At 39.8% G+C, this 25,693-nt stretch overlaps 1 protein-coding gene across 2 annotated transcripts in view; it reads left to right on the top strand.

Annotated features, from left to right (window-relative positions):
* LOC116312949 overlaps positions 1 to 18,442 on the top strand; it is a 52,234-nt gene extending 33,792 nt beyond the window's left edge. For both annotated transcript variants that reach the window (XM_039608029.1, XM_039608030.1), the window contains 3 exons: positions 636 to 791; positions 8,624 to 10,099; positions 14,675 to 18,442. In XM_039608029.1, the coding sequence (XP_039463963.1) occupies positions 636 to 791; positions 8,624 to 10,099; positions 14,675 to 16,529 (3,487 nt within the window). In that variant the 3' untranslated portion in view covers positions 16,530 to 18,442. The remainder of the gene's footprint in view (positions 1 to 635; positions 792 to 8,623; positions 10,100 to 14,674) is intronic.
* The last annotated feature ends 7,251 nt before the right edge of the window (positions 18,443 to 25,693 follow it).

The raw sequence follows: 25,693 nt of genomic DNA, 5'->3' as shown, positions 1-25,693 counted from the left end.
TTTATTTGTAAAAAATGTTTGGAATCATGTATGATTTTCGTTCCACTTCTCACGTGTACACCACTTTGTATTGGTCTTTCACGTGGAATTCCAACAAAATTGATTCATGTTTGTGGCTGTAATGTGGAAAAGTTCAAGGGGGCCGAAAACTTTTGCTAGCCACTGTATTTCCACATGTACAAGTCTGATACTCACACATTATAAATACATGCAGGCTAAGTTCTTTTCCCCTTTTTCTTTGCTCATTTTGACAGAGGTTGTCATCAGGAAGTCCAGATGAATAGATAAAAATCTTCCCAGAATGAAGTGTTTCATTAGTTACTGACAGAAGAGTCAGCAGAGGCTGACTCTAAAGCATGTTTAAGTCACTATCATCCATGATTGGACGTCAATCCAAAGCACCTGTCTTCAGAACATAATAAAATGTCTTCAATATCTCATATGTAGTCTTGCAATTTTAAATTTAATATAAGCAGTAAATAATTTGGAAATCTCTGCATTTATATTATTTTTATTACAGTTTCATTCCATCTATGGTTGACTGTGTGATGAGGATCTGAAAATCTTTGAGTCCTCAGTCTGCTCTGTGTGATTGGTGGTGCTTATACCTTTCTTCTTCTGTTTCTCTGTTAAAGACTAAGGGGCTGTAACCTGTCAGAGAGAAGCTGTGATTACCTGTCCTCAGTTCTCAGCTCCCCGTCCTGCAGTCTGACAGAGCTGGACCTGAGACACAACAACCTGGGACTGTCAGGAAAGAAGCTGTGTGAAAGCTCTACAAAGGCCACTGTCCGGTAAGATGAAGATCTGACAAAGAGTTTTGTAAATCATCCCATTAATACACATGCAGTCTCCATCAGAGTGACAGCAGACACTTTGAACACTTAGGTATTCATGTATTTATGCAAAGACTGCATCACTTTCCATTATTTTCTCCTCATCCAGCAGTTAGGAAGCCTGAAGAAACCTGCCACAGTTACCACAGTAATTTTTTCCCCACTCAACCTTTCATTCCGATGTCGGTGCTCTCCTGACGTAGAGCTGCTCACTGTTAAATGCAGACTCTTTTAGCTGCCGAAGGAATTTACCACTTATCATGGCTGTGTTCATCCCCCCAGTGCAAACTGTTGTGGAAGTTTTCCATTTAATAAAGCCTGCAGACAAACGGTGAGCGGTAGCTAACATTCTTTAATCAAAAACACAAGAACAGAAAACCAAGCTTGGTGGAGAGAATGCATGTTCGCGGGGCAGACGGTCAGCAGAGTCTCCCCTAGGATGGCTCTCAGTTAAATACCCCTTTACAGGAACAAAGGCAGTACACAGCTGTTTCACAAATTTGGTCTTTTTCCCTCCAAAGAAAGTTCCACACTCCTTTGCTACCTCTTACAATAGAGAAAGAGACAAAAGACTCTTCCTCCCCCACTCTGGGTCGTTTGTGCTTCCCTCCAACTTCCTGAGATACCATCTGTCAACAGTATAAGTGTGAGACTTGCTAAAATCTAGTGGCACCAAGGCATTATACAATAAAATACTGTGAATGATACATAAATGAAAGAAATTATCCCACAAAACACAACGGGGGTCCTGAGTGTTCTTTATCAGACCATCTTTGAGTTCTAAGGCACACAGTCAGAGAGTGTTTTCATTGTACCAGGAAACTTCAGTCTGTTCCTCATACTTCTTCCACATTTCCAACAATGTGGACTTTTCAATGTGCAGGACTTGTCCTATGCAAACATGAAGAATCCTTTCAGACCTGCCCCACCCCCAGAGTTTGGTTGGAGCTAGTGATGGAAGCCTTAGAGGACTGCTTTGAATGCACAGAATGGGAGATGTTCAGAGTCTCTCCCATTTATAATCAGCACACTAATGTGGTCCTTAACCAGATGAGAAAACACTTAAAAAATACTTAAAAAGGTGAATATACAGAAGGCAGCAGGTCCCGACAACAGCCCAGTCTGCCACCATCATTTTAGTGTATCGCCGGTTATAATAACTATCATAATGATGAGGCAGCGTGATGGTGCTGTGGTCAGCACCGCTGCCTAACCAAGAAATGTCATGAGATCAAATCCTGGCTTTCTCCCACAGTCCACTTGGTCAGCTTTAAGCTGGTGACAGACATCTCCAAAAATGTCGGAGCACTTTTGCAAAATATGTGATGTCTTGATAAACCGAGCAGATATTTGAAGTTTACACAGCTACACTCTCCCCTGAAAATGTGTTAAGTTTATTTTGTGACCCAAAAAAAAGTAATATTTAAAAGTTTTTAGCTGCGCTACCCTACCATTGCTGAGTTAGAGTTTTGGACGAAATGCATTCTGGGATATTTGGCTGTACCAAGTCCACACAAGTCACCGATGCATGGTTGATAAAACAGGTGAAGCGAGAACACATCGTACTGAGCGTACTCTGCTTGATTTGTACCTTGAATTGGAACAGTGATTAATGGTGGATCACAAGTCCACAAGAACGCAAGTACCCACAAGCGCACACGAGTACACACAAGTATACAGAAGTGCACATCTTGAAAAACAGCCTGGCTCTCTGCCACTTCCTTATGAAGGTGGCAACAATGAGGTCATTAGTGGGATGTGTGTGATAAACAACAGGAGTGTTAAAAAGAAGAGCAGCCTTTCCTTATCACCAGCGCTACAAAGTGCTGGCGGGCTCGTGTCCCTGGGCCTTAAAACCGGCGGCAGATAGCGCCGTGCTGCGGTGCCAAAACGCTGATGGTAAAAATGTTGCCCTTTTCCGCGGTGTCGCAGTACCGCAATCAGTCACCATCGATGTCGGAGGCCCCCGGGAGAATTGGCGGGGGCACAGGAGATGCCGTCGGTGAGTCAGGAGCTATCGCCTGGATGCTGAAGCTCCTACTAGGCAGGAGAATGCGATCTGCTTTTTCTGCGAGTGAGCGCTAATCCTTCGCAGCCAGCAGTGGGGAGTTGGTGAGGCCAGCTTGCACTGGCATGTATTTCTCTTGGGTGGGGGATTCTGGATGAGGCTCATCACTCGGCAGGTGGACAGTAGATCCAGTGAGGCCACCACATGATGGTATTCGTATTGTCGGCTGAAACGTTACGAAGAGCAAACTGAGCTTCGACATGCACAAACCACAAAGGAGGGTTGTGAAGCCAAAAATCCAGCAGCTTAACCCTTTAAGACCTACTATAGAACCATGTCCGCCAGAGCTTATATTATATTTTTACATGCTGTAGTGCCATTTTTGGGAGCATTTCAAGTTGCTATACATCAATACAACCATTATAGCCCACATTTTAATAATATGTATGCATTAAGTGCATAGTAATTACATAAATTGGAAAAAAGTGCAATAAACCAGAAAAAAATTGAAAAACGTTTTTGTTTTTTTAACATATATTTCTAGTTAGAGAAATTTAAGAGGCTTATCCCTCAAAACTGTAAATACAAAAAAGCTGCACAAAATAGCTTCCCACCACAGGAAATTTATTTTGAGTGTCTTCATAGTTTTATTTTTGAAATACACCAATTTTTATATACTGCAGGAAAAACGAAAATAAATATTATAGTGCAAATTTGCAAAAAAACAGCATATGCATGAAAATAAACTATTTCCAGCAGTGTAATTTGACTTCTAAGCATCCCAGAAACGACACAGAAAGTTATAAAGTCAAACATAACTTTTAAAAACACCAATATAGGCTCACAAGGCCCTGATGGTGAAAAACTTTCCGCGAATATGACGCCACTTCCGGTTTCGGGCAGGTAATGGCGGACATACAATAGTTTGCGCTGACGTCTATTCCAGCGTATGAAGTGTTACGAACAGCTGATCGGATCAGCAAAGCGTGTTTCTGGAATATTGTTTTTGTTGCTGCACGCGCTTTTTATGCAATTTTTGCAAAGCTATATGTGGAAGGAAACCGTGACTTAGGGCAAGCTGATGGCATAGGATGTAAGTACAACTCCTCCGGTTTCATATGCAAAAAAAAAAAAAAAATATTGCACTAGCTTACGTGGTTGCAGTTCTACCGGGATTTAAAAATAGTTACGCAAAACGGAGCATGCCCGCTCCGACCGGCTTTAAAGGGTTAACCACCACAGCAAAAATAAAAACGTACAGCTTCCGACATAAATGAAGAAGGAAAACTAACCAGCAGTGATGTTTGTAGGGTTACTGAAGTTTGGCGATTTGGTGTATAATGATGTGCTACATGATCGGTAGCTACACAGCTATGTTAGCATAACATAAACACAGTGAAACTGGAGGATGAGCGTTTACTTGATAAAAGATAACGTGAGGGTTCCCGATGGTTAGGGACAAATGCAATTGAATGGCAGGAATCTGTAAACGGACCAAATTTCAGTCAGGAGAACAACTGAGATAATCCATCCACAATACGAGGTTAGTCATTAATATACTGCTGCATGTGCTGGGCTGTAGTTACATCGTACGGTTTTAAAAACTAAGCTTTAAAATGAACAGTGGTAATAAAAACCGAGAGAGGCTGACAGTGATCGCTGACTGTTTTTAGGGGCTTTTTGAGATTAAATAGAACAAGATACAAAACATTAAAACATGTTTAAAAAAATACAACAGCCTTAATAAAAGCACAGTAGTTTGGACCCAGAGTTCTTTGCTCTTACTTAAACACCACTTAAAGATTGGATATCCCACCTGCTGTGAATGTTTTAATACAGTATAGTTGTTATTATTATCACTTGTTTATAACAGCTAAAATAAATAACATTCATATAAGAAATAAAATTGTCTCATGTAAACTGTATATAGTGTTAAATAGGCCTATACTACTATACTTTAATGTTGGCCATAATAGTGGTACTTCAAGAGCCATATATTTTATGAGGTGGTACTTGTTGTAAAAAGTTTGAGAACCACTGTTCTAAATGTCTTGATGCATGCTCAATCATCCAGGTAAGTAAATCCTCAAAAGCTGATTCTGTTCATCTGGACGAAGCGTTTTCAGTGGGAGGAACATTTCGTCAGTCATCCAAGTGAGTTCTTTAGCCTCAGCTGACTGCAGGTTTCCCCAGTCTTATAAACAGTACATTTGCATAATGACTGAAACTAGCACCACTGAAGCAGCAATGGGCTGGGAGGTCAGTTCCTTGATCATTAATATGCAAATTCTCATGACCACGGATCAACAACCACTGATCAAAACTCATTGATCAATGGACATGAGTACCATTCACAGAGAGTTGGGGAATGGCTGCAATGTGTCTGTGAAGGTTCTCAGTCATCCAGGTCATCGTAGTCTAAGGAGCTTGGAAAGAAAAGCGTCTGGACTTCTTTGAGTTGCTTGACGACGTTTCACCTCTCATCCCAGAAGCTTCTTCAGTTCTAAGGGTCAATGGTGGAGAGTCCCAGACTTAAACCCAGTGGGAGTTTCCCCCCAAAGAGGGACAAAGGACCCCCTGATGATCCTCTACCTAATCACATGAGCCAAGGTGTGAAAGTGGGCGTGGGTCCCAATCAACCAGGGTTTCGGATGAGCTCATTGTGAAACCTGGCCCCACCCTATCATGTGATTTCCTGAGGTCAGATGGCCCAGGATGTGCGTGGGCGTTGAACTTTGATCCCTCTTATCTGTGTTTGCACTTTGGGTTTTACAGTTTCTTGTGTGTGTAAAAAGCAAATAAACATGTTATTGCATTCTGAAATGTAAAGGGATACTTACTGTCCACTGTGAGCGACCATCTTTGAACAGAGGCGGTGGTTTACGACACCAACTGTCTGCCATCTATAATCCAGTTTTGAGATCCCTTCCCAGACGCCTTAACGCCCACGCACATCCTGGGCCATCTGACCTCAGGAAATCACATGATAGGGTGGGGCCAGGTTTCACAATGAGCTCATCCGAAACCCTGGTTGATTGGGACCCACGCCCACTTTCACACCTTGGCTCATGTGATTAGGTAGAGGATCATCAGGGGGTCCTTTGTCCCTCTTTGGGGGGAAACTCCCACTGGGTTTAAGTCTGGGACTCTCCACCATTGACCCTTAGAACTGAAGAAGCTTCTGGGATGAGAGGTGAAACGTCTTCAAGCAACTCAAAGAAGTCCAGACGCTTTTCTTTCCAAGCTCCTTAGACTACGAATGGCTGCAATCACAGCAAGATGGTGACAGACCCTTAGGTCCCCTCCTCGATTCAGAGATGGTCTTTCCTTTTCACATAAATGGCCCCCTTGACTCTGCGCTCAAACCAGCGTTCCTCCCTGTCCAGGATGTGTACATCCTCATCACTGAAAGAGTGTCCACTGGCCTGTAGGTGTAAATACAGGGAGTGCAGAATTATTAGGCAAATGAGTATTTTGTCCACATCATCCTCTTCATGCATGTTGTCTCACTCCAAGCTGTATAGGCTCAAAAGCCTACTACCAATTAAGCATATTAGGTGATGTGCATCTCTGTAATGAGAAGGGGTGTGGTCTAATGACATCAACACCCTATATCAGGTGTGCATAATTATTAGGCAACTTCCTTTCCTGTGGCAAAATGGGTCAAAAGAAGGACTTGACAGGCTCAGAAAAGTCAAAAATAGTGAGATATCTTGCAGAGGGATGCAGCAGTCTTAAAATTGCAAAGCTTCTGAAGCGTGATCATCGAACAATCAAGCGTTTCATTCAAAATAGTCAACAGGGTCGCAAGAAGCGTGTGGAAAAACCAAGGCGCAAAATAACTGCCCATGAACTGAGAAAAGTCAAGCGTGCAGCTGCCAAGATGCCACTTGCCACCAGTTTGGCCATATTTCAGAGCTGCAACATCACTGAGTGCCCAAAAGCACAAGGTGTGCAATACTCAGAGACATGGCCAAGGTAAGAAAGGCTGAAAGACGACCACCACTGAACAAGACACACAAGCTGAAACGTCAAGACTGGGCCAAGAAATATCTCAAGACTGATTTTTCTAAGGTTTTATGGACTGATGAAATGAGAGTGAGTCTTGATGGGCCAGATGGATGGGCCCGTGGCTGGATTGGTAAAGGGCAGAGAGCTCCAGTCCCACTCAGACGCCAGCAAGGTGGAGGTGGAGTACTGGTTTGGGCTGGTATCATCAAAGATGAGCTTGTGGGGCCTTTTCGGGTTGAGGATGGAGTCAAGCTCAACTCCCAGTCCTACTGCCAGTTTCTGGAAGACACCTTCTTCAAGCAGTGGTACAGGAAGAAGTCTGCATCCTTCAAGAAAAACATGATTTTCATGCAGGACAATGCCCCATCACACGCATCCAAGTACTCCACAGCATGGCTGGCAAGGAAGGGTATAAAAGAAGAAAAACTAATGACATGGCCTCCTTGTTCACCTGATCTGAACCCCATTGAGAACCTGTGGTCCATCATCAAATGTGAGATTTACAAGGAGGGAAAACAGTACACCTCTCTGAACAGTGTCTGGGAGGCTGTGGTTGCTGCTGCACCCAATGTTGATGGTGAACAGATCAAAACACTGACAGAATCTATGGATGGCAGGCTTTTGAGTGTCCTTGCAAAGAAAGGTGGCTATATTGGTCGCTGATTTGTTTTTGTTTTGTTTTTGAATGTCAGAAATGTATATTTGTGAATGTGGAGATGTTCTATTGGTTTCACTGGTAAAAATAAATAATTGAAATGGGTATATATTTGTTTTTTCTTAAGTTGCCTAATAATTATGCACAGTAATAGTCACCTGCACACACAGATATCCCCCTAAAATAGCTAAAACCAATAAACTAAAAACTACTTCCAAAAACATTCAGCTTTGATATTAATGAGTTTTTTGGGTTCATTGAGAACATGGTTGTTGTTCAATAATAAAATTATTCCTCAAAAATACAACTTGCCTAATAATTCTGCACTCCCTGTACACTGCAGAGTCCTGGCCTGACAAGGTAGCTCATCTGTGTTGTGCCATGCGCTTTGCCAGAGGAAACCAAACAACCTTTGGCAAAGAGGGGAGTCAAGGAGGCCACTTACGTGAAAAGGGAAAGTTTGCATGTAGTTAATGTTTAATTGTGTTTTATTGAGTTAATATTTATTATTTTACATAATAAAGAGAAAAGATTTTCACTGCTGTTTAAAAGTAATAAATTTGAATTGTTTGAATATTAGTTTCTCTTGGAGTAGATAGTGAAGGTGATTGATCTCTAACTCCGTTTCCTGTGAAACAAAGGTATGACCTAAAATTGATTATTTATTGATTTCTAACAGAAGGAGAGGATGCCCTGTTGAATTCTGACAGGATAATGAGGGTGATGGACATTATTGTGTTGATTTATTTTTTTATTTGTTTGTTTATTTAAGGTTTTTTTTCAGTTTTCATATTTTATTCAGTTTTGTTATTGAAGCTCCCTTGTGATATACTTGTTCATTTTATATTCCTTCTCACGTGGTTAACATGCATTATTATTAAATGTGAAATATGTCTCGCTTCATCTGATTTCTGTATTTTTAAAAACATAAATGTTCAGTTTCTGTCACCACATACATGTTTGTGTCTGCAGGTTTATTTCTAACATCACAGTGTTTGTAAAAATTAAGTCTGAGCTGTACAGCAGATGCATCGTACAGATAACATGAGAAGCACAGACATCACTTTCATGAAGACTCAGTCTGCCCTCTGATTAAAACTCTGCTTTTTTTTGCAGGATGAGTAATGTCTCACTGAAAGATATCATCTCCAAGAGTGATCAGAAATCTGATGGACCTCCTGCTGTCTACCAGCTGAGAGCAAAGAAACAGAAGATTGGAACTCTGACAAGAATGACTGTTGGAGAAAAACATCCTGGGAAGACAAATAAAACCATCTTACTTGTGGGAGAAACAGGAGCAGGAAAATCTACTCTGATCAATGCTCTGCTCAACTACACCATGGGAGTGAAGTGGGAGGATGACATCTGGTTTACCATCGTAGAGGAGGAGAAAAAGGAATGTCAGACAGAAAGTCAGACATCAGATGTGATCATGTACGAGATCTTTGGGTTTGAAGATGAAACTTTGCCCTATTCTCTGACCATCATCGATACTCCTGGATATGGAGACACCAGAGGGATTGAACATGATGACACCATCAATCACAGATTATTGGACTTGTTTCGATCAGAGGATGGAGTCCATGAAATTAGTGCAGTGGGTCTGGTGATGAAGGCGAGTGATAATCGACTTAGTGATCGACTGATGTACATCTTTGATTCAGTGACGTCTCTGTTTGGAAAAAACTTGGAGAAAAACATTGTAGCTCTGATCACACACTCAGATGGGATAAACCCTAAAAACCCTCTTCAAGCTCTTCAAGCTGCAAACATTAAATGTGCCAAAAATAGGAAGAATAAGCCTGTTTACTTCCTCTTTAATAACTGCCAGCATAAAAACCAGAGAGAAAAATACCAGAAAAAAAATTATAAAAACTCAGAGAGAGGAATGAGCGGGTTCACAGCCTTCCTAACAGAAGCAACACCTCTAATGCGAGAGGCGACACCTGAAAGTATCAGACTGACAGCCTGCATCCAAAACCTGCAAGAAAGAATCAGATTCACTGAAGTAAAACAAAGAGAGATGAAACTGAGTCAGGAAGCTGTGGAGAAACATGACAACATGAACAATGAAGAGGTAACTCCATGTGTAGTTTTTAAACATAAAGAACTTATTAGAGAAGTGATTGGTTGGCCCGGGTTTAAAGCAGCTGTCAGCTGTACAGTCTGTGAAGAGAACTGTCACTATCCTGGATGCACGGTGCTCTTAAATCACTGTGAGGTCTTTAGAGATGGTCACTGCACGTCATGTACCAACAAGTGTCCTGCATCAGTGCATGTGAAAGAAAACTGGAGATATGTGACCAGGATAAAGAGAGGTCAGAAGAACGAACCACCAACTAAAGAGAAGGATGTTCATTTACTTGGAAAGGAAATGAACCGACTGACAGCGGAGAAGTCACAGTTCCTGGATGAGTCCTACCAGCATATTGTCAGACTGGAGCAGATCGCTCTAAAAGCTGATTCAGTGTCCACTATTGTCCACTTGGACTTTCTGATTGAGAAGATGAAGGAGAAAGGAGACACAGAGGGGGCCAGGAAACTGGAGGAGATGAAAAGGAGAGAGGATGAAGGAACCAAAGAATCACGGAGGTATGTCAAACTGAGAGCACTTACACAAAAGTGACTGTAATTACTTCAGTTTTTCAAAGGTATCTGATTATTAGATAAAAGTGCACAGATTAATATCACTGCTGAAACACGAGTGAAAGTTTGTCCTATGTTTATCTCACGCTCAGCATCACACAGTTTTAATGAACTAAATTTATTTACCGTACTTTCTGGACAATAGAGCGCACCTGTAAATAAGCCGCATCCACTCTATTTTTAAAATTTTTTTTTTAAAAAAGATATACAAGCCGCACCCGGCTATAAGCCACAGATATCTATGATGAAAAATTAGATATTTACTGCATGTACAGAACGATTTTGTACTGTAAATGTACATGTATGTACTTGAACAGATTCTTTCCGAACAATGCCTTTTAACACGGCAGCAACTTTGCTGATTAAAACGGAACAGAACCAAGAGAAAATAACCGCTATTTATTTACCTTCATTTTTCCTGTATTTGAAACCACAAGTCACTTTAATCATCTTCGCTGAAACCCATGAAGTCGTCTTCTTCAGTGTCGGAGTTGAACAGGCTCAGAAGCGCTTCATCACATCTGTCTCCATCAGTCTCGCTCTCCGTGTCACTGTCATCCTCTGGTGAAGTTGGCTCTGAAGGTGCGCCGCTCTCTTCGCGCAGCAGTCCAGCCTTTTGGAACCCGTTGGTGATGGTGGATTCTTTCACAGCACTCCACGCTGTTAGGATCCACTGACAGACATCAGAAAAGGATGCTTTTCGCATGCGGCCAGTTTTTGTGAATGACTTTTCACCGCTTGTCATCCAAGTCTCCCACTCAACCCGTAGTGCAGCTTTAAATGCCCGATTTACACTGATGTCAAGTGGCTGCAAATACTTTGTTGTACCTCCAGGAATCACAGCTGGAATTGAGTTTGTTTTCTTGATCGCTGCTTTCACAGAATCTGTGATGTGGGCCCTCATGCTATCCAAAACAAGCAATGCTTTTTTCCGGTGAAAAAGTCCTCCGGGGCGCTTCCCATAGCACTCCGTTAACCATTCCTTCATTAGGCCTTCTATCATCCACCCTTTGGTGTTAACTTTGACCGCTATGCCTTTCGGGAGTTGTTCTTTCGACATAGTTATGCGCTTAAAAATCACCATTGGTGGAAGTTTTTGTCCGGATGCCGTGCATGCCAGAACGCAGGTGAAGTGCGTCCTCTCGTGGCCTGTTGTTTTCAACAACACGGATGATGCACCTGTCTTGTTAACGGTCCTGGTCAGAGGCAGATCAAACGTTAAAGGTACTTCATCCATATTGATTATGTCGTCTGGTCCAATGGAGTTTTCTTGTATCTTTTTTTCAACGAATTTGTGGAAGTTTTCAACTTTTTCCTGATAGTCAGGGGGGAGTTGCTGACAGAGAGTGGTCCATGCCCTGATGGACAGGTTTTTACGTCTCATAAATCTGAAAGACCATGAAGGCCCACCTTTGAAATCTTCAATATTCATTTCGCAGGCGATTGTTTTGGCTTTCAGGCGGATCTGTACAGTGGATACACCTCGGCCACCTGCTCTCTGTGTGTTCATCCATTCCTCCAGGACATTTTCAAGTTCAGGCCACCTGCTTTTATGTCCTCTGAAAGCTTTTCTCGACTTTTGGCATTGCATGAGCTCTTCCCGCTGCCACCTCCAACGTCTCACCATAGACTCATTGACGCTAAGCTTGCGTGCAGCAGCGCGGTTTCCCTCCTGGATAGCAAGATCGATGGCCTTCAACTTAAAACTTGCATCATACGAACTTCTTCGTGTGGTTTCCATGATGAAGGGGCGAGGATTTGAAAATAATTACCAGTTGGTAATTTGTTGTGTGTTCTATCTGCTAAAGAAAAAGTAGCGTATTCTTCTTTGCATTGATTTTTCATCTATCTTGTTTTTTATTCTAATTCTGGTTAGAGTGCCCCTAGTGGTGGAAGAAAAATCCACAGAATAGCCGCACCTTTGTATAAGCCTCATGGCTCAAAACCTAGGAAAAAAGTAGCGGCTTATGGTCCAAAAATACGGTATATATCGATGGAGAGGATGAGAAAAACCTGATTCCCATAGCTGGATTTGAACGGTAGCTTCAGAAATTTTTTTTTTTCTCATAAAGAAACTGGAATCAGTCAGTGTTTTGTGTATTAACATGAAAAAGACACTATAAAGAGAAATTAGCATGCGGTTTAAAGGAGGAAGAATTACACCAACCTTTCTATAGTGAACTAAAGCTACAATAATGTGCAAAAAAACAAGTCCAGCATCTTTTTCCCCAAACTGTGATTTGCACTTCAACCATTTCCAGCTGGGAACCATGGCCTCAGACTTGGACGTGCTGATTCTTATCCTTATCACTATAGAGAGAAGGTTACAGCTGGAGGTTGTTGTTCAGTCATGGAATAACTATTTTAGTTAATGGTCTTGATGCATACTCAATCATCCAGGTCAGTAAATCCTCAAAAGTTGAAGCTGTTCATCTGTACGTAGCATTTTCTCCCACTGAAAATGCTACGTCCAGATGAACAGAATCAACTTTTTGAGTATTTTACTCAGTGGTTAACTTGTCTGTTAACTGCTGCTAAGTGCTTTTAGAAAGTGTCTCTTTTGGACTTCAGCACCAAATTTGTAAATCTGCTCGGAAAATCAGCCCAATATTCCAATAGTGACAATAAACTTTAAAACTGAAACTAAAACTGTATGAATCAAGGCCAGCAACAGCTATGACCCACCCAGATGACTGTCATGCCAATCCAATTAAAAGTTCAGGAATAAATCATAATTTATTTGTAATTATAATGTAACTAAAGAAATAAAAAAATAGCAACTGTCTTCTGATCACGTGGGCAGTGTGCAGTCAGCCTCCACAGTCACTTTGGTCTCAGAAATATATAAAGTGCTTTAATGCTTTGTGAAAGCAGACAGGCAAAAACTATGAATCTAAATGATTAAAAGAAAAAAAAGTTGAATTTTATGTGACTTTTGATTCTGAGCAGAAAAGAATCGGCTCAGGTTTCGGTGTTAAACAACAGGAACATATTCCTAATGTTTTCATGTTTTTCAAGATTCAGCATTCTTTATTTGTCACATGCATAGTTATACAAATACAACACGCAATGACATGTGTCCTAACATGCTCCTCAACTGTGCAACAAAGAGAGAACATTATATACAGGAGTGAATATATACAGTGAATATTTACAGGAGGATGTTATTGCAGCAAGTAAGTGAATTATGTACATTAAGTAGTGGTGCAACGGATCACGGTTGATCCGAAATCCGAACCGATCCCACTCCACGGTTCGGTACGCACGTGATCCGAAGATTCGAAAAAGAAAAAAAAAAGTATGCGTATGGTGCGCGTGGTCAGTCTGTCAAGCGGTAGTTATGGTCAGTGCTAGCGGTCCAAGTAGCGGAGCAGAGGAGTTTAAGCAGCCTTTACTGCCCAGTCCGACCGGGCTAAAGCTATTACAAAAGCTAATGGGGTGTTTAGCTGCAGACGGGAGGCCGTCGTCTGTTGTGCAAAACAAGGAGTTTAAACTGTGAAGAACGTGCTTGAGCCACGCTATGATATCTCGTTGCGCGTCCACTTCAGTGTGGCAAGATCGTTCCAAGCATGTATGAGCAGGAGAAGTTTAAAGTTATGGCTGAACTGTCCCAGGCATCTTCTGTTGCTCTAACTACAAATGGGTGGAGCTCCAGCGCTACGGAAAGCCACGTGACCATGACCGCTCGTTATATCACAGCGGAGTGGTATACAAAGCCCTGCACTGCCCTATAGATGACATTAGATTAGATGAAACTTTATTTATCCCTCGGGTGGGTTCAAACTGAAATTCAGTTTCCAGTAGCACAGCACCGACAGAAGTTGCAGAATGTGAGCAGAAATATACCATATATACACATTTATAAATACAGAGAATACAAAAGGGATAAATAGGAATAAGAATACAGGGGAACGGCACATTTTAAGTATTGTGAGTCTATTACACCGTTGGATATTAACAAAAACTATTGCACAGTAAAAAGGCACTACAGCTACTTGTTCCCCCCTCCTCTGTCCCCGTTTCCCCTCCAGTGAGGAGTTAAACAGTTTGTTAGCGTGTGGGACAAAGGACTTTTTAAGTCTGCTGGTCCTTGACTTTGGGAGAAGCAACCTGTCACTGAACAGACTCCTCTGGTTGTTTATGGCTGTGTGCAGAGGATGCAGAGGCTGCCCAGCTTGGCCCATAATGTCCATATGCACCTTAATTTGTTTTTATATAAGTGCGTGAAATGAGTCTTCAGTTGAATGTTTTTTTAATAGACAAAAAATACTTAAATAAGTAAACGGTGAGTAGAATTTTTGTCTTTTTTTTCTATTTTTGCTGATCCGAAAATTGATCCGATCCGTGACTTTAAAACCGTGATCCGATCCGAACCGTGAGATTTTTGATCCGTTGCACCACTAACATTAAGTGAATTAAATAAAATAAGACAATCTGGAAATTTTTTAATTGAAAATCTGAAAAACATATACATTGTGCGAGTGGGTGTGTACTGAAGACTTTCTGTTCTTTACTCTGCAGGATTAGTTTGATCTCATCACTCTATGAAGACATCATCTTAAACAGTTATCTCATCAGTTCACAATCTCCTGCTGTTTATCAGCTAAGAGCAAAGAAACAGAAGATTGGAACTCTGACAAGAATGACTGTTGGAGAAAAACATCCAGGGAAGACAAATAAAACCATCTTACTTGTGGGAGAAACAGGAGCAGGAAAATCTACTCTGATCAATGCTCTGCTCAACTACACCATGGGAGTGAAGTGGGAGGATGACGTCTGGTTTACCATCGTAGAGGAGGAGAAAAAGGAACGTCAGACAGAAAGTCAGACATCAGATGTGATCATGTACGAGATCTTTGGGTTTGAAGGTGAAACTTTGCCCTATTCTCTGACCATCATCGATACTCCTGGATATGGAGACACCAGAGGGATTGAACATGATGACATCATCAGTCACAGATTATTGGACTTGTTTCGATCAGAGGATGGAGTCCATGAAATTAGTGCAGTGGGTCTGGTGATGAAGGCGAGTGATAATCGACTTAGTGATCGACTGATGTACATCTTTGATTCAGTGACGTCTCTGTTTGGAAAAAACTTGGAGAAAAACATTGTAGCTCTGATCACACACTCAGATGGAACAAAACCTAAAAACCCTCGTCAAGCTCTTCAAGCTGCAAACATTAAATGTGCCAAAAATAGGAAGAATAAGCCTGTTTACTTCCTCTTTAATAACTGCCAGCATGAAGATCGAGCAGAAGAAAATGAGTCTTTAAAATATTCATGGAAATTCACACAGGAAAACATGAATCAACTCACAGACTTCTTAGAAACATCTAATCCTCAAAAAATGCTGACAACAGTCGAAGTGCTAAATGAACGAAACAGACTAAAAGCCTGCATCCAAAACCTGCAAGAGAGAATCAATTTGACTGAACTGAAACAGACAGAATTTGGACAGATCCGAGAAGCTCTGAAAAAACACGAAGAAAAACAGAAAGAAGAAAAGAAAAAGATTGAAGAAGCTCAAAAAATGTACGAAACTCTGAAGAGCCAAGGAGAACAGAAAAGTGAGCAAGCTGTAAAAATCCAACAAACTATAAAGAAACACAAAGAAGAGATTAAGAGGAATGAAAAGTTCACTGTAGAGGTTGATGAGGTCTACAAAGAGAAAGTACGCATTGATGGTGGGATGTGGGGTTTAGTTTTTTATGAAGCAGCTGTCTGCTGTACAGTCTGTGAGGAGACCTGTCACTATCCTGGATGCACGATGGCCTGGTATCCTTCACATTGTGAGGTCATGAAAGAAGGCTGCTGCACTTCATGTAAAAAAAAGTGTCCTACATCAGATCACGTGAAAGCAAATTGGAGATATGTGACCAAGACAAGGAGAGTTAACAAGACCAATGAACAAATGAAACAGAAATATGAAAAAAATGTGGCAGAATGTGAGTTGAAGAGGAGTCAGTTAAAACCTCTTACAAAGGAAGTGAAGGAAATAATGAGAACAGCGACTGATTCATCACTGAACACAGACAAAATGCTGCAGAAATATGAAGAGCATCAAAAAGAAAGCGAAGAGAAGTCGAGCCTGTTAGAAAATATTGAACAGGAAATGATCCGACTGACAGCAGAGAGCTCACAGTTATTGGATGAGTCCTACCAACATGTGGTCAGTCTGGAGCAGATCGCTCTGAAAGCTGATTCATTTTCCACTATTGTCCACTTGGACTTCCTGATTGAGAAGATGAAGGAGAAAGGAAACACAGAGAAGATCCAGAAACTGGAGGAGATGAGGAGCAGAGTGGATGAAAAAAACAAAGCAGCATATTGGTACTCCCAACACACCATCAGCTATCAAAAACCTTTGGAATGAGTGAATCATGTAAAGAAGCATTAGGCAGCTTTGTAGATGGCTTTTTTCCCCTGATACTGCTCTATGCTACATGTTCAGATGTACACCACAGGTTTTTTGGTTTTTTTCTTTTTGCGGACAGATGGGATATTACTATTAAAAAAAGCCTATTAAAAATGAATCACTTATTGATAATTGATCAGTTCTGATATCTCTATTGAGACAGCAGTCAAAGTTTGTTTCACAGTTTTTTGGTCCTAAGGAGAAGTTACTGTGGCTCAGTTTTTGTTTTATTCATCTGATATCAAATGTGTACCAAATACAACATGTGGCTCCCTGTGCTTTGTTGATTCCGGCAGAAAAAAGTCAGAATTATTTTCAAAATTATTCTCATCTCAAGAAAAGTATTGAAAAAATTCCCCACATATGTGAGCAATGTCATTGAATTTATATAATTTAAACATAGAAGAAAAATATAAAAAAAAATTAAAAAAGAAAATTGGGTTTTTCTCTGTATCTAATGTACAATATAAAGCGCCTTGAGGCGACTTTTGTTGTGATTTGGCGCTATATAAACAAAATTGAATTGAATTGAAAATGATTAACCAGTGAAAAATGATGACCTTTCCCTCAAAGGTCTCATGTAGAGAGCTTTTAATCATGTCGTAATAATATTTTGTATTTTTATGGTGGCTGATTGTCAATTGAATGCGAGGAATTTATTTTTGATGCAGACATAGGGGCCTCCTTCTAATACAAACATCATGTATGCTTTCATATTTTATCCAGTTATTAAAAAAATATATGAATTCTCATTTTTAAAAATGAATTATTGCTTTGTCTTTGTTAATATACATGTCACACATACATTTGTACTTATGTAACAGCACATAATAAATCTTACTACAAAAACCCAAGTGTGAGTTATTATGCAGAGCAGAGCTGGTCTGAGCTGCCAGCTATGCTGTAAATGCAGTGAGGACACCCCCTGCTGTTTAATGATCAGCACAACAGTGTGTGAGAACAGCTCCAAAGTCACTGTTTTCTCCACAACTACATGTGTTTCTGTCACGTTGTTCTAATGTTGTCACTGTGAGCTTTATTCTGCTGCTCCTCCCATGGTGACTCAGTAAAGTGGCTGTAGGACAGTAACATGTCACTGACACGATGCAGAGACAGTCCAACATGTTGTTGTCTTCTAATCAACAAAGTTTTTTTGCGACCCGGAAAGAGAAATAAGAGTAATATTAAAACTAAGTAGCTGCCGCCATTGTTGGAAATTGGAATTGGCTGGGCCGCGCTATGAATTCTGCGATATGGTTTTTCAGTTTTGTTGTCCGGGTGGAAAATCGGGAGAAATTCGGGAGAATGGTGGCTCTGGGAGATTTTCGGGAGGGGCACTGAAATTCGGGATTCTCCCAGAAAAATCGGGAGGGTTGGCATGTATGGTTGTGGCAACATCACTAACCTTGTCAAACACCTCAGAGTAAATCATATCACAGAATATGACGAGCGTATGTTGAGACGAACTGAAGAGGAGGACAGGGACAGGTGCTGCTAGGGCGAGACAGACGTCTCTCACGGAGTCCTTTAGTGTTGCAGGCAGGCAAGGTGTTCAAATAGTGCACAATTTCAGTTTGTTTTTTTTTTTATGTATGATGAACTCTGCATTATTAAGTGATAAGAACAAGTAATCTGATGTCCTGTAATCATTATGACGCTATAATTTGAGATACAATAAATAAAATACGTTTTTGTACAAGGTATCATCGATACCACCCTGAATATTACTTGGTATCGGATCGGAAAGGAAATCAGTGGTATCGTACATCACTACCCTCTCGCCCTTAGTTCACGTGTAGTGTTTTGTTTCATTCACCTCTTTCATTGTGTGCCACTTTTGAGTGCCAAATAAATTGTTCGTTTGCACTATACCTCCGAGCCTCCGTGTGGTGTCTGCATTTGGGTTCACTTCAAGGGCGTAGATTTGGTTTTGCCATTGGTGGGGACGGATGATTCAGCCACCGAACCCTGCCCTGTTTCTTTTTTTTCCTTTTTTCTTTGCTTCTTGATAAAAAAAGAAGTAAATATACTTGCCTACATATGCTATTCTACATGCTTTTAAACTATTTAAAATTACAATTCATAGTTTTATATGTTTATTATATAATGTTAAATTACTATTAAACAAATAACTGAGTATTTTAGACTTTAGTTTACTTCAGCCATATTCCATATAAATCAGGTATCATACAAAAATAAAAACAGCTTCAAATACAGTCATGACAATAAAAGAATATGACTTTAAGGACTTAACAACATTACTTCAGTTATAGTGCACCAACATCTGTTATACTTTGGCACTAAGGGAACACTCAGCGACCTGGTGGTTTTTGGCTATAAAACTACTCATCTAAGATTACCACAAAGTAAAAGATCTCTCAGCAAAATTATGCAACATTTTAGGCACTATTGCCCCGATCAAATCAGTGAGCTGGGATTTTTTATTCTAAACATGAACTACTGTTACAGCAACAGACATGGACTACTGGTATCCCACACAACAACTCAATGTCCACTATGTGAAGGAGCCAAACACATGCCTTCTCCTCTCGTTAATCTATAGCACCAAATCATCAGTCAGTCACCTGTGACCTTGCCTCTTCACCTCTGTCTGAGCTACAACATGGCAGAGCTGCCTCTGTCACCTGATAAATAACAGTGAGACATTCCACATACATGCAGTCACACACGTGCTTCAAATACAGTGATGAACCAACAAGTCATCATCCAATTTCACCTGTGATCTTGTGTCACCATTACTCTCTGAGCTTTGTGTTGGTTCTTCTATCACCTGACAAATAGGACATACATGACAATAAGAATAAAATGTGCAGCTGCTTCAGTGTTTCTGTCAATTTGTGCAGATCTTGACTCATCAGTAATGTTTGTAGGGTGAGTGCATTTTTAAAACAATTTGTGCAAACTGCACTACAAGGTGGAATATTTGCAAAATCATGACTACCTCATGATATTTTGTCTCAAAAATTAACCCTATGAATATGTCATTGCCACTAGGATGAAATTGTTGTGTCACCAACATTTTAACATTAGACATATAATTTTAACAGCCTCTGTAAACTAATATCCTGGCTTGCTCGAGGCTGCAGTTTTCTCTGACAGTTTCAATCAAAATTAGAAATGCTACTCTGAGACTGAGAGAACTAATAGTGCTGCCTGTTGTGCAGTTAGTTTCCAAAACATGTTATTCATGGTTATATACAGTTTTAGACTGATGTGGGCCAAAGCCTAGCATAGCCTGTAACGTTATTATGACGGACACATTTTATGAGTGAACTTGACTTTAAGTGACTTACAGGTTTCTTTGAAAAATACTTTCTTATATCCAGGTTCTTCCTTTTTGCTGCCATCCTCCTCTCCTTCTCGCAGCGCAGGTTTGCCGCTGCTGAAACTAAACAGAGCTCCCTGAAAGGCACAGCCAATCACATTGGCCATATTTGTCACATCAGGTAGGACTCCAGTAAAGAACATAATTTAACTCTTTCTGCACCGCTGGGTGAATGAGACGCTGACAGATCGTTTTTTTTCTTTCTATCGGGTTTGTTTTTCTTTACTCGAAGAGATCAAATTATTGGTGGGGACAATTCAATAATCGCTGGATATTGGCGGGGACATGTCCCTTCCGTCCATGCCAAATCTACGCCCTTGTGCTCAGTAACATTTTATGTTTATTATTTACTGTTACTTTTGCCTATTTTGGTTGTTGCTGTTGTTTCTCTATTGTGTTGTTTTTTGCATGTTGTTTTCAACAGGTGTTGAAACAGATTTGCAGTGTCTTTTCTCTCTCTATTCCTCTTCTCCTCTATTTTTCTTCCCCTCTCCTTGTGTTAACTTCTTCCTTAACTTCTCTTTCCTTTTTCTTCTCTTTCCTGTCCCTGTCTGCTCTGATTGTAATAACTGAAAATAAAAAAAAATCCTGATAAAAATCTAATAAACTGCAGTATAGCAAACACCGTAATGATCCACTTGGGAAAGTAAATCTGTTGGGCATTTTTCTTGTCCTTCAGACAATAATTGTGATTGCTACACTACTGGATAGGACAGGTGGGAAAAAAAGAAAATTATATGTGATACTGGAAATAATAAGAAGGAGCTAAAGCTACCATGTAACCAGCAACTTGCTGGTGCTCAATTGCTGCACATTAACTTTTCTGGTGTTGTTTGACCTGTAAGCTGAAAATAGTTTTGGCTGCTGGCTCTACATATTAAATATATTCACCTATTCAGTGTATATTACAGCCCTAACCATAGGTCTAATATGAAATGAGAGTAATGGGTTATGGAGCTGTGTTGTGCTTAATGTTACAGTTTTCTGTGTTTTTTTTTTTTTTACTTATTCTTTTAGTTATAGCAAGTTTAAACTGCAATATAGATTTCCTGCCTGGGGAATACGTTTTATATGTGAATCTCTTTTAAATGTATATTTCTAAATAACTCATGATTAAACCCAGTTGTAATGTTACAGGAGTGCATTCTGACTCGAATCAGAATGTGTTAGTTTTGTGAATCAAGAGATATATCAATGTTGATTTTAATCTGTTGCTAAGTCTCTTCTACTCTGCCAGAAATGCAACTACTGGAACACAGCACACACACCACGAATAACTGTTGAGTTAATTAATTTTACTTTGATCATTTTACAAACTGAGGTCATTTCCACTTCTCCGTTATAGGCTGTGGGAGAAGAAGCTTCAGTGTTTCAATGGATCCAACCCCAAAATATTTATACCATCTGCTCCACCGTGAACAATGAGTCAGCTATGATACTTCAAGGGGCATAAAGTAAGAAGAGCAAACATTTCTTTGCATAGTAAGTTAAAAACTTAAATGGATATTAACCCAGATGGATCTACAGACATAATAGATGTATGGTTATGTTAGAGCATCATATCGAATAACAGAATCAAAACGAGTTGCAGATCACTTAGCAGTTACACAGAGAAATTGTAGTGATATTAATGATAGTCCCATAAACAGGGAACTCACATGATAAAAAAAAAGTTCAGTGCTCACTACTTTACATAACTTAATTTAACTTAATAGGTTAAACATGTGACCAGTTGACTAGATTTAATCAATGAACTCTTCTGCAGTATTCTTTCCTGGCAAAGAAGGAGAAGGTATTTAATTTTATTTGGGTAGGTCCACATGTTGGTATCAGGGGAAATGACGGTGCTAAACAACCATTTAAACAGGTCAGGGTGGAGGCGGACATGGCAAAGTGGGCCCTGGCTAAGAGGCCAACAGACAGCTTAAAGCTTTGTTTGACAGAGCAGAGTGTAGGACAACCCGGAAGACTCTAACTCCCAAAAAGCTTAAAAGTTAACCAAACACATAGACTTACCAAACCCAGTAAAGCAGTCCCAATCAACATACATATATTTTATTTTCTTAATAGACTTTATTTTAGCAAAATATGTTTTGCTCAAAATTATTGATAGTCTGGTATGAGAGCCTTGTTCGAAATTGCGCAATGCCTGGGTGCGTCACTGTTTCACAGAACAGACCGTCAGATGTGACGATGGCATAAATTTGCCAGAAGGTATCAGTATGGACATGTTTGTTGTTGTTTTGAAACTTAAATTGTTTTTGATACAATTCCAGTACAATTATCTCAAATGTGTTTCAAAAAACCTCAATATTTTTTCTTCCATCATAACAAATGTAGCAGCAGGGTGTTTTCAAGTCGTGCATGGATTCTTTGTGGGACGGCAACTCTTGTTTGGGTTAGGGAACGCGGAAGTCCCAACATCGGACTTCAGGTGAAGACCGCTACATTCTACCTCACAACCAGAAAAAAACAGAAAAAGCCAAAATTTTCTGGGAAACAAAGGTTATACAGACCACGCCTGTAATAAGGTAGCTTTTACCTGACCATAAAGCTGTAAGAGAATCGATTAAATGTTAGCTGTTCTTTTATTTTCACGTATCGCTTTAAATTGGTTTCGCTGATAACAGTAAATAATTTGATTCAATCATTTTAGTTTAGTTTCCAAGCGAAAATGCCTGGAATATCTCTGCTCTCAGTGCTGCTTTTTATCATGCAGATGACGGCGTCCTCTGCGGGTGAGTTTATTTAAAGTTCAAAGTAGGGTTCACGGAGCGTGTGTGTGTGTGTGTATAAATGTGTGTTTAAGTCGAAAGTCAAAGTTGTTATCCGAATGTTTTTTTTACTTTCGTTACCCTAAAGGAAAAACTCGGAGATCGACTACTTAAACTAAAAAAAAAACAAAAAAACCCCCACTATATTGTTGTCATCGATTGTCTCTTGTGGTATTTAACCTCCTAGGACCTGGCGTCCACATATGAGGACATCACATTTTTGGTTATGTAGACCAAAATACTCAATTTTGCTCCACATGGGCCTGATATCCACTTACGAGGACATTATACTACTACTGTTCTATCAAAATTTTAAATGAATATCCTCATATGTGGCTCTCATTTTTCTTAAAAACAAAAATAAGGTAAAAAAAAAAAAAATCTGGAAATTCTTTGTTTTTACATTCATCGGGCCCCAATATGACCAAATATCAAAGAGAAATTAAAAATGCATGTCGTGGAAGAGTTCGGGTCTTAGGAGGTTAAGGCAATAGTCTCTGCTCTTCCTTGTATTGTGCTCATGTGGCGCTCTGGGTATTTTAAGCGTTAAAAAGCTGTTTCAGAATGCGCCACTCCGTACCAAACTGTGACTTATGATGTTAATAAGTTTACTGTTTAACTTAAATTCTAAAAGACCACAGCTGCTATTTGTGATGTCGAGCTTCCGAAGCACAGATGTTTTTAGAGAGAGCGTACAGTCAAATGATCTCAAGAGGAAGTGGTGCTGCTTTCAGGGAGAAAAAACAGGAAGAAGTTTTCAGCTCAGAATTGTACCATGAAAATGTCATGTAATGTTTTTAAGGAAAGAAAATGCATTTAGTAGTTTTTAGTTAAATATTTACTTTTTAAGTATCTGAAAAATAAAAACAAGCTTCTAGTTTGGTTTGACAGTGTGTCGAAATAAACCTGATGACACAAACTCCCAGGATAATTAAAAGTCAACCAAGCAAAATAGCTAGCTAGCTCAGGCCCACTGATGCTACAAACACAGCTTGTTGTCTTTAACAGTCTCTGTGTTTTTCTTTCTGTGGTTGTACAACTTCTGTTGATAATAATTATTCACTATCTGGTATAAGAAGTAGCAGAATATGTACTGTTGTTTCTTTAAAACCTGGTGTAGTTTTCTGTTTCCACAGTCATATTCGTTTATTTCAGTATCTGTGGTTTCACAACTGCTTTGACTGATCTGGTGCAGATTGTGGTACTATGTGGAGCCAAAGAACAGTCTTATAATGAAGATGAATAAGTCTATCAACATCACCAATCTGTAAATAATGATAATATTTCACCATAATTTAGGATTATTTGCATTTTCATTACAATAATAGCATGTTATGTTGCAATTTTTAAAATTAAGAAACTAAAAGGTAACAATTGTTTAAATAAAAACTTGGGCTGCTGTGTAAAATTTAATTTAAAAAAAATATATTATTTGCTTATTTTTGGTTTTGATGGCTCAATATATCTCATACATTCGGGTAGGGTTACATGTACCACTCTGTAGCATTTCCACTTCTTTTAATAACCATTTATTTAATATACAGTTTATGTCGGGGAAGTAGTGAGACTAATTGCTGGATTTTTTGGGGAAGGATGTTGTCCTGTTTTTTCCCCTGGACTCCTTTGTCATATTTGCTGTTTAATGGTGTACTAAACAATGTCAACTGGTGAAACATCTGGACTGCAGGCAGGTCACTTCAGCACCTGTATGGCTTTTACTACGAACTCCCACTTTTGCTATAGATACAGTTTAGCATTGTCTTGCAAGGTTTTCCCTCAAAATGATGTCCTCTGGATGGGAGCATGTGTTGCTCTGAAAGCTGTATATACATTACAGCATTGGTGATGACTTTAAAGATATGCAAACTGCTAGTTCCAAAGGTATTAATACACTCCCATACCCTCAGACTTCTGAACTGAGCCCTGAAATCAAACTGGATGGTTTCTCTAGTCTTTAGTCCATTTTCCACATTTTGTAGATGCGTTTTTTTTTTTTTTTTTTTGTTGCAGACTTTTGAACCTCTTCCCATCTTTAAGAATCTGTGTAAGAATCTCTAAGATCTAAAGAGTAAAAAGTCTCAGTTTAACCAGTTTGACATGTTTTCTATGTTCCATTGTGAATAACATATGGGTTTATTTATAAATCATTGCTTTGTGCTTTTATTTATATTTACCACAGCTTCCCAGCTTTGTTGAATTTGTTTTGTGTCTTTAGGCTGATTTTCAATCAAAGCAGCTTTGAAGTTTTGTAGCTACAAATAATAGAGTTATTGGTTAATTTTTTTTTTTACATCAATGTTCATTTCAAGAGGGGGAGCAACTGATGCTGGGGAAAAGAGCTACATGAAACCTTAGAGCCACAGTTTGGAGTCTCCTGATCTAAGAGTTAGTTGGGAAGGAGCTAGTGTACAGTTTTGTGCAGCTGTCTGAATATCCTTTTACCTCCCCGGTCTGTCCAAAGGAAAAGGTGACACGAATATTTCAAAAAGGCACATTCAAGATAAACAAGGTGCTGGGTGTTGCCTTACTACAGTCCCTGTCACCCACACATGTTCCCTAGATGTAGGTGACATGAGCTTGTGTGCACGCTGAAGCTTGTTTGTGGTCACTCAAACAAACAAAAAATAAATAAAAAAAATAAAAAATTGCAGCATCAAAAATAAGCTGCAAGAAAGACGTAACCCAGCAATATACTCCTGTTGTTGTTTTGAAACAACAACAGGAGTGTGCGGCATTGTGCAGTATGATGAGACCTGCACTTGCATAATGTGTTGCGTTATACACACTGTGGGATCAACAGTGTGCGGCATTGTGCAGTATGATGAGACCTGCACTTGCATAATGTGTTGCGTTATACACACTGTGGGATCATCATGATCACATGCCTTAACCTGTAGGTAGCAGTAGAGACTGACATTTTACCCCCTGAGAATTGCTCTTAAAACTTTAGGCATACCTATTTGAAACTATACTGAGTCTCCCACAGGTCCATGTGAGCCCCA

This window comes from Oreochromis aureus, linkage group 3, assembly GCF_013358895.1.
Source record: "Oreochromis aureus strain Israel breed Guangdong linkage group 3, ZZ_aureus, whole genome shotgun sequence".
Taxonomy (NCBI): domain Eukaryota; kingdom Metazoa; phylum Chordata; class Actinopteri; order Cichliformes; family Cichlidae; genus Oreochromis; species Oreochromis aureus.
Note: the sequence above shows the minus strand (reverse complement) of the source record. Positions and strands in the feature narration are given on the sequence as shown.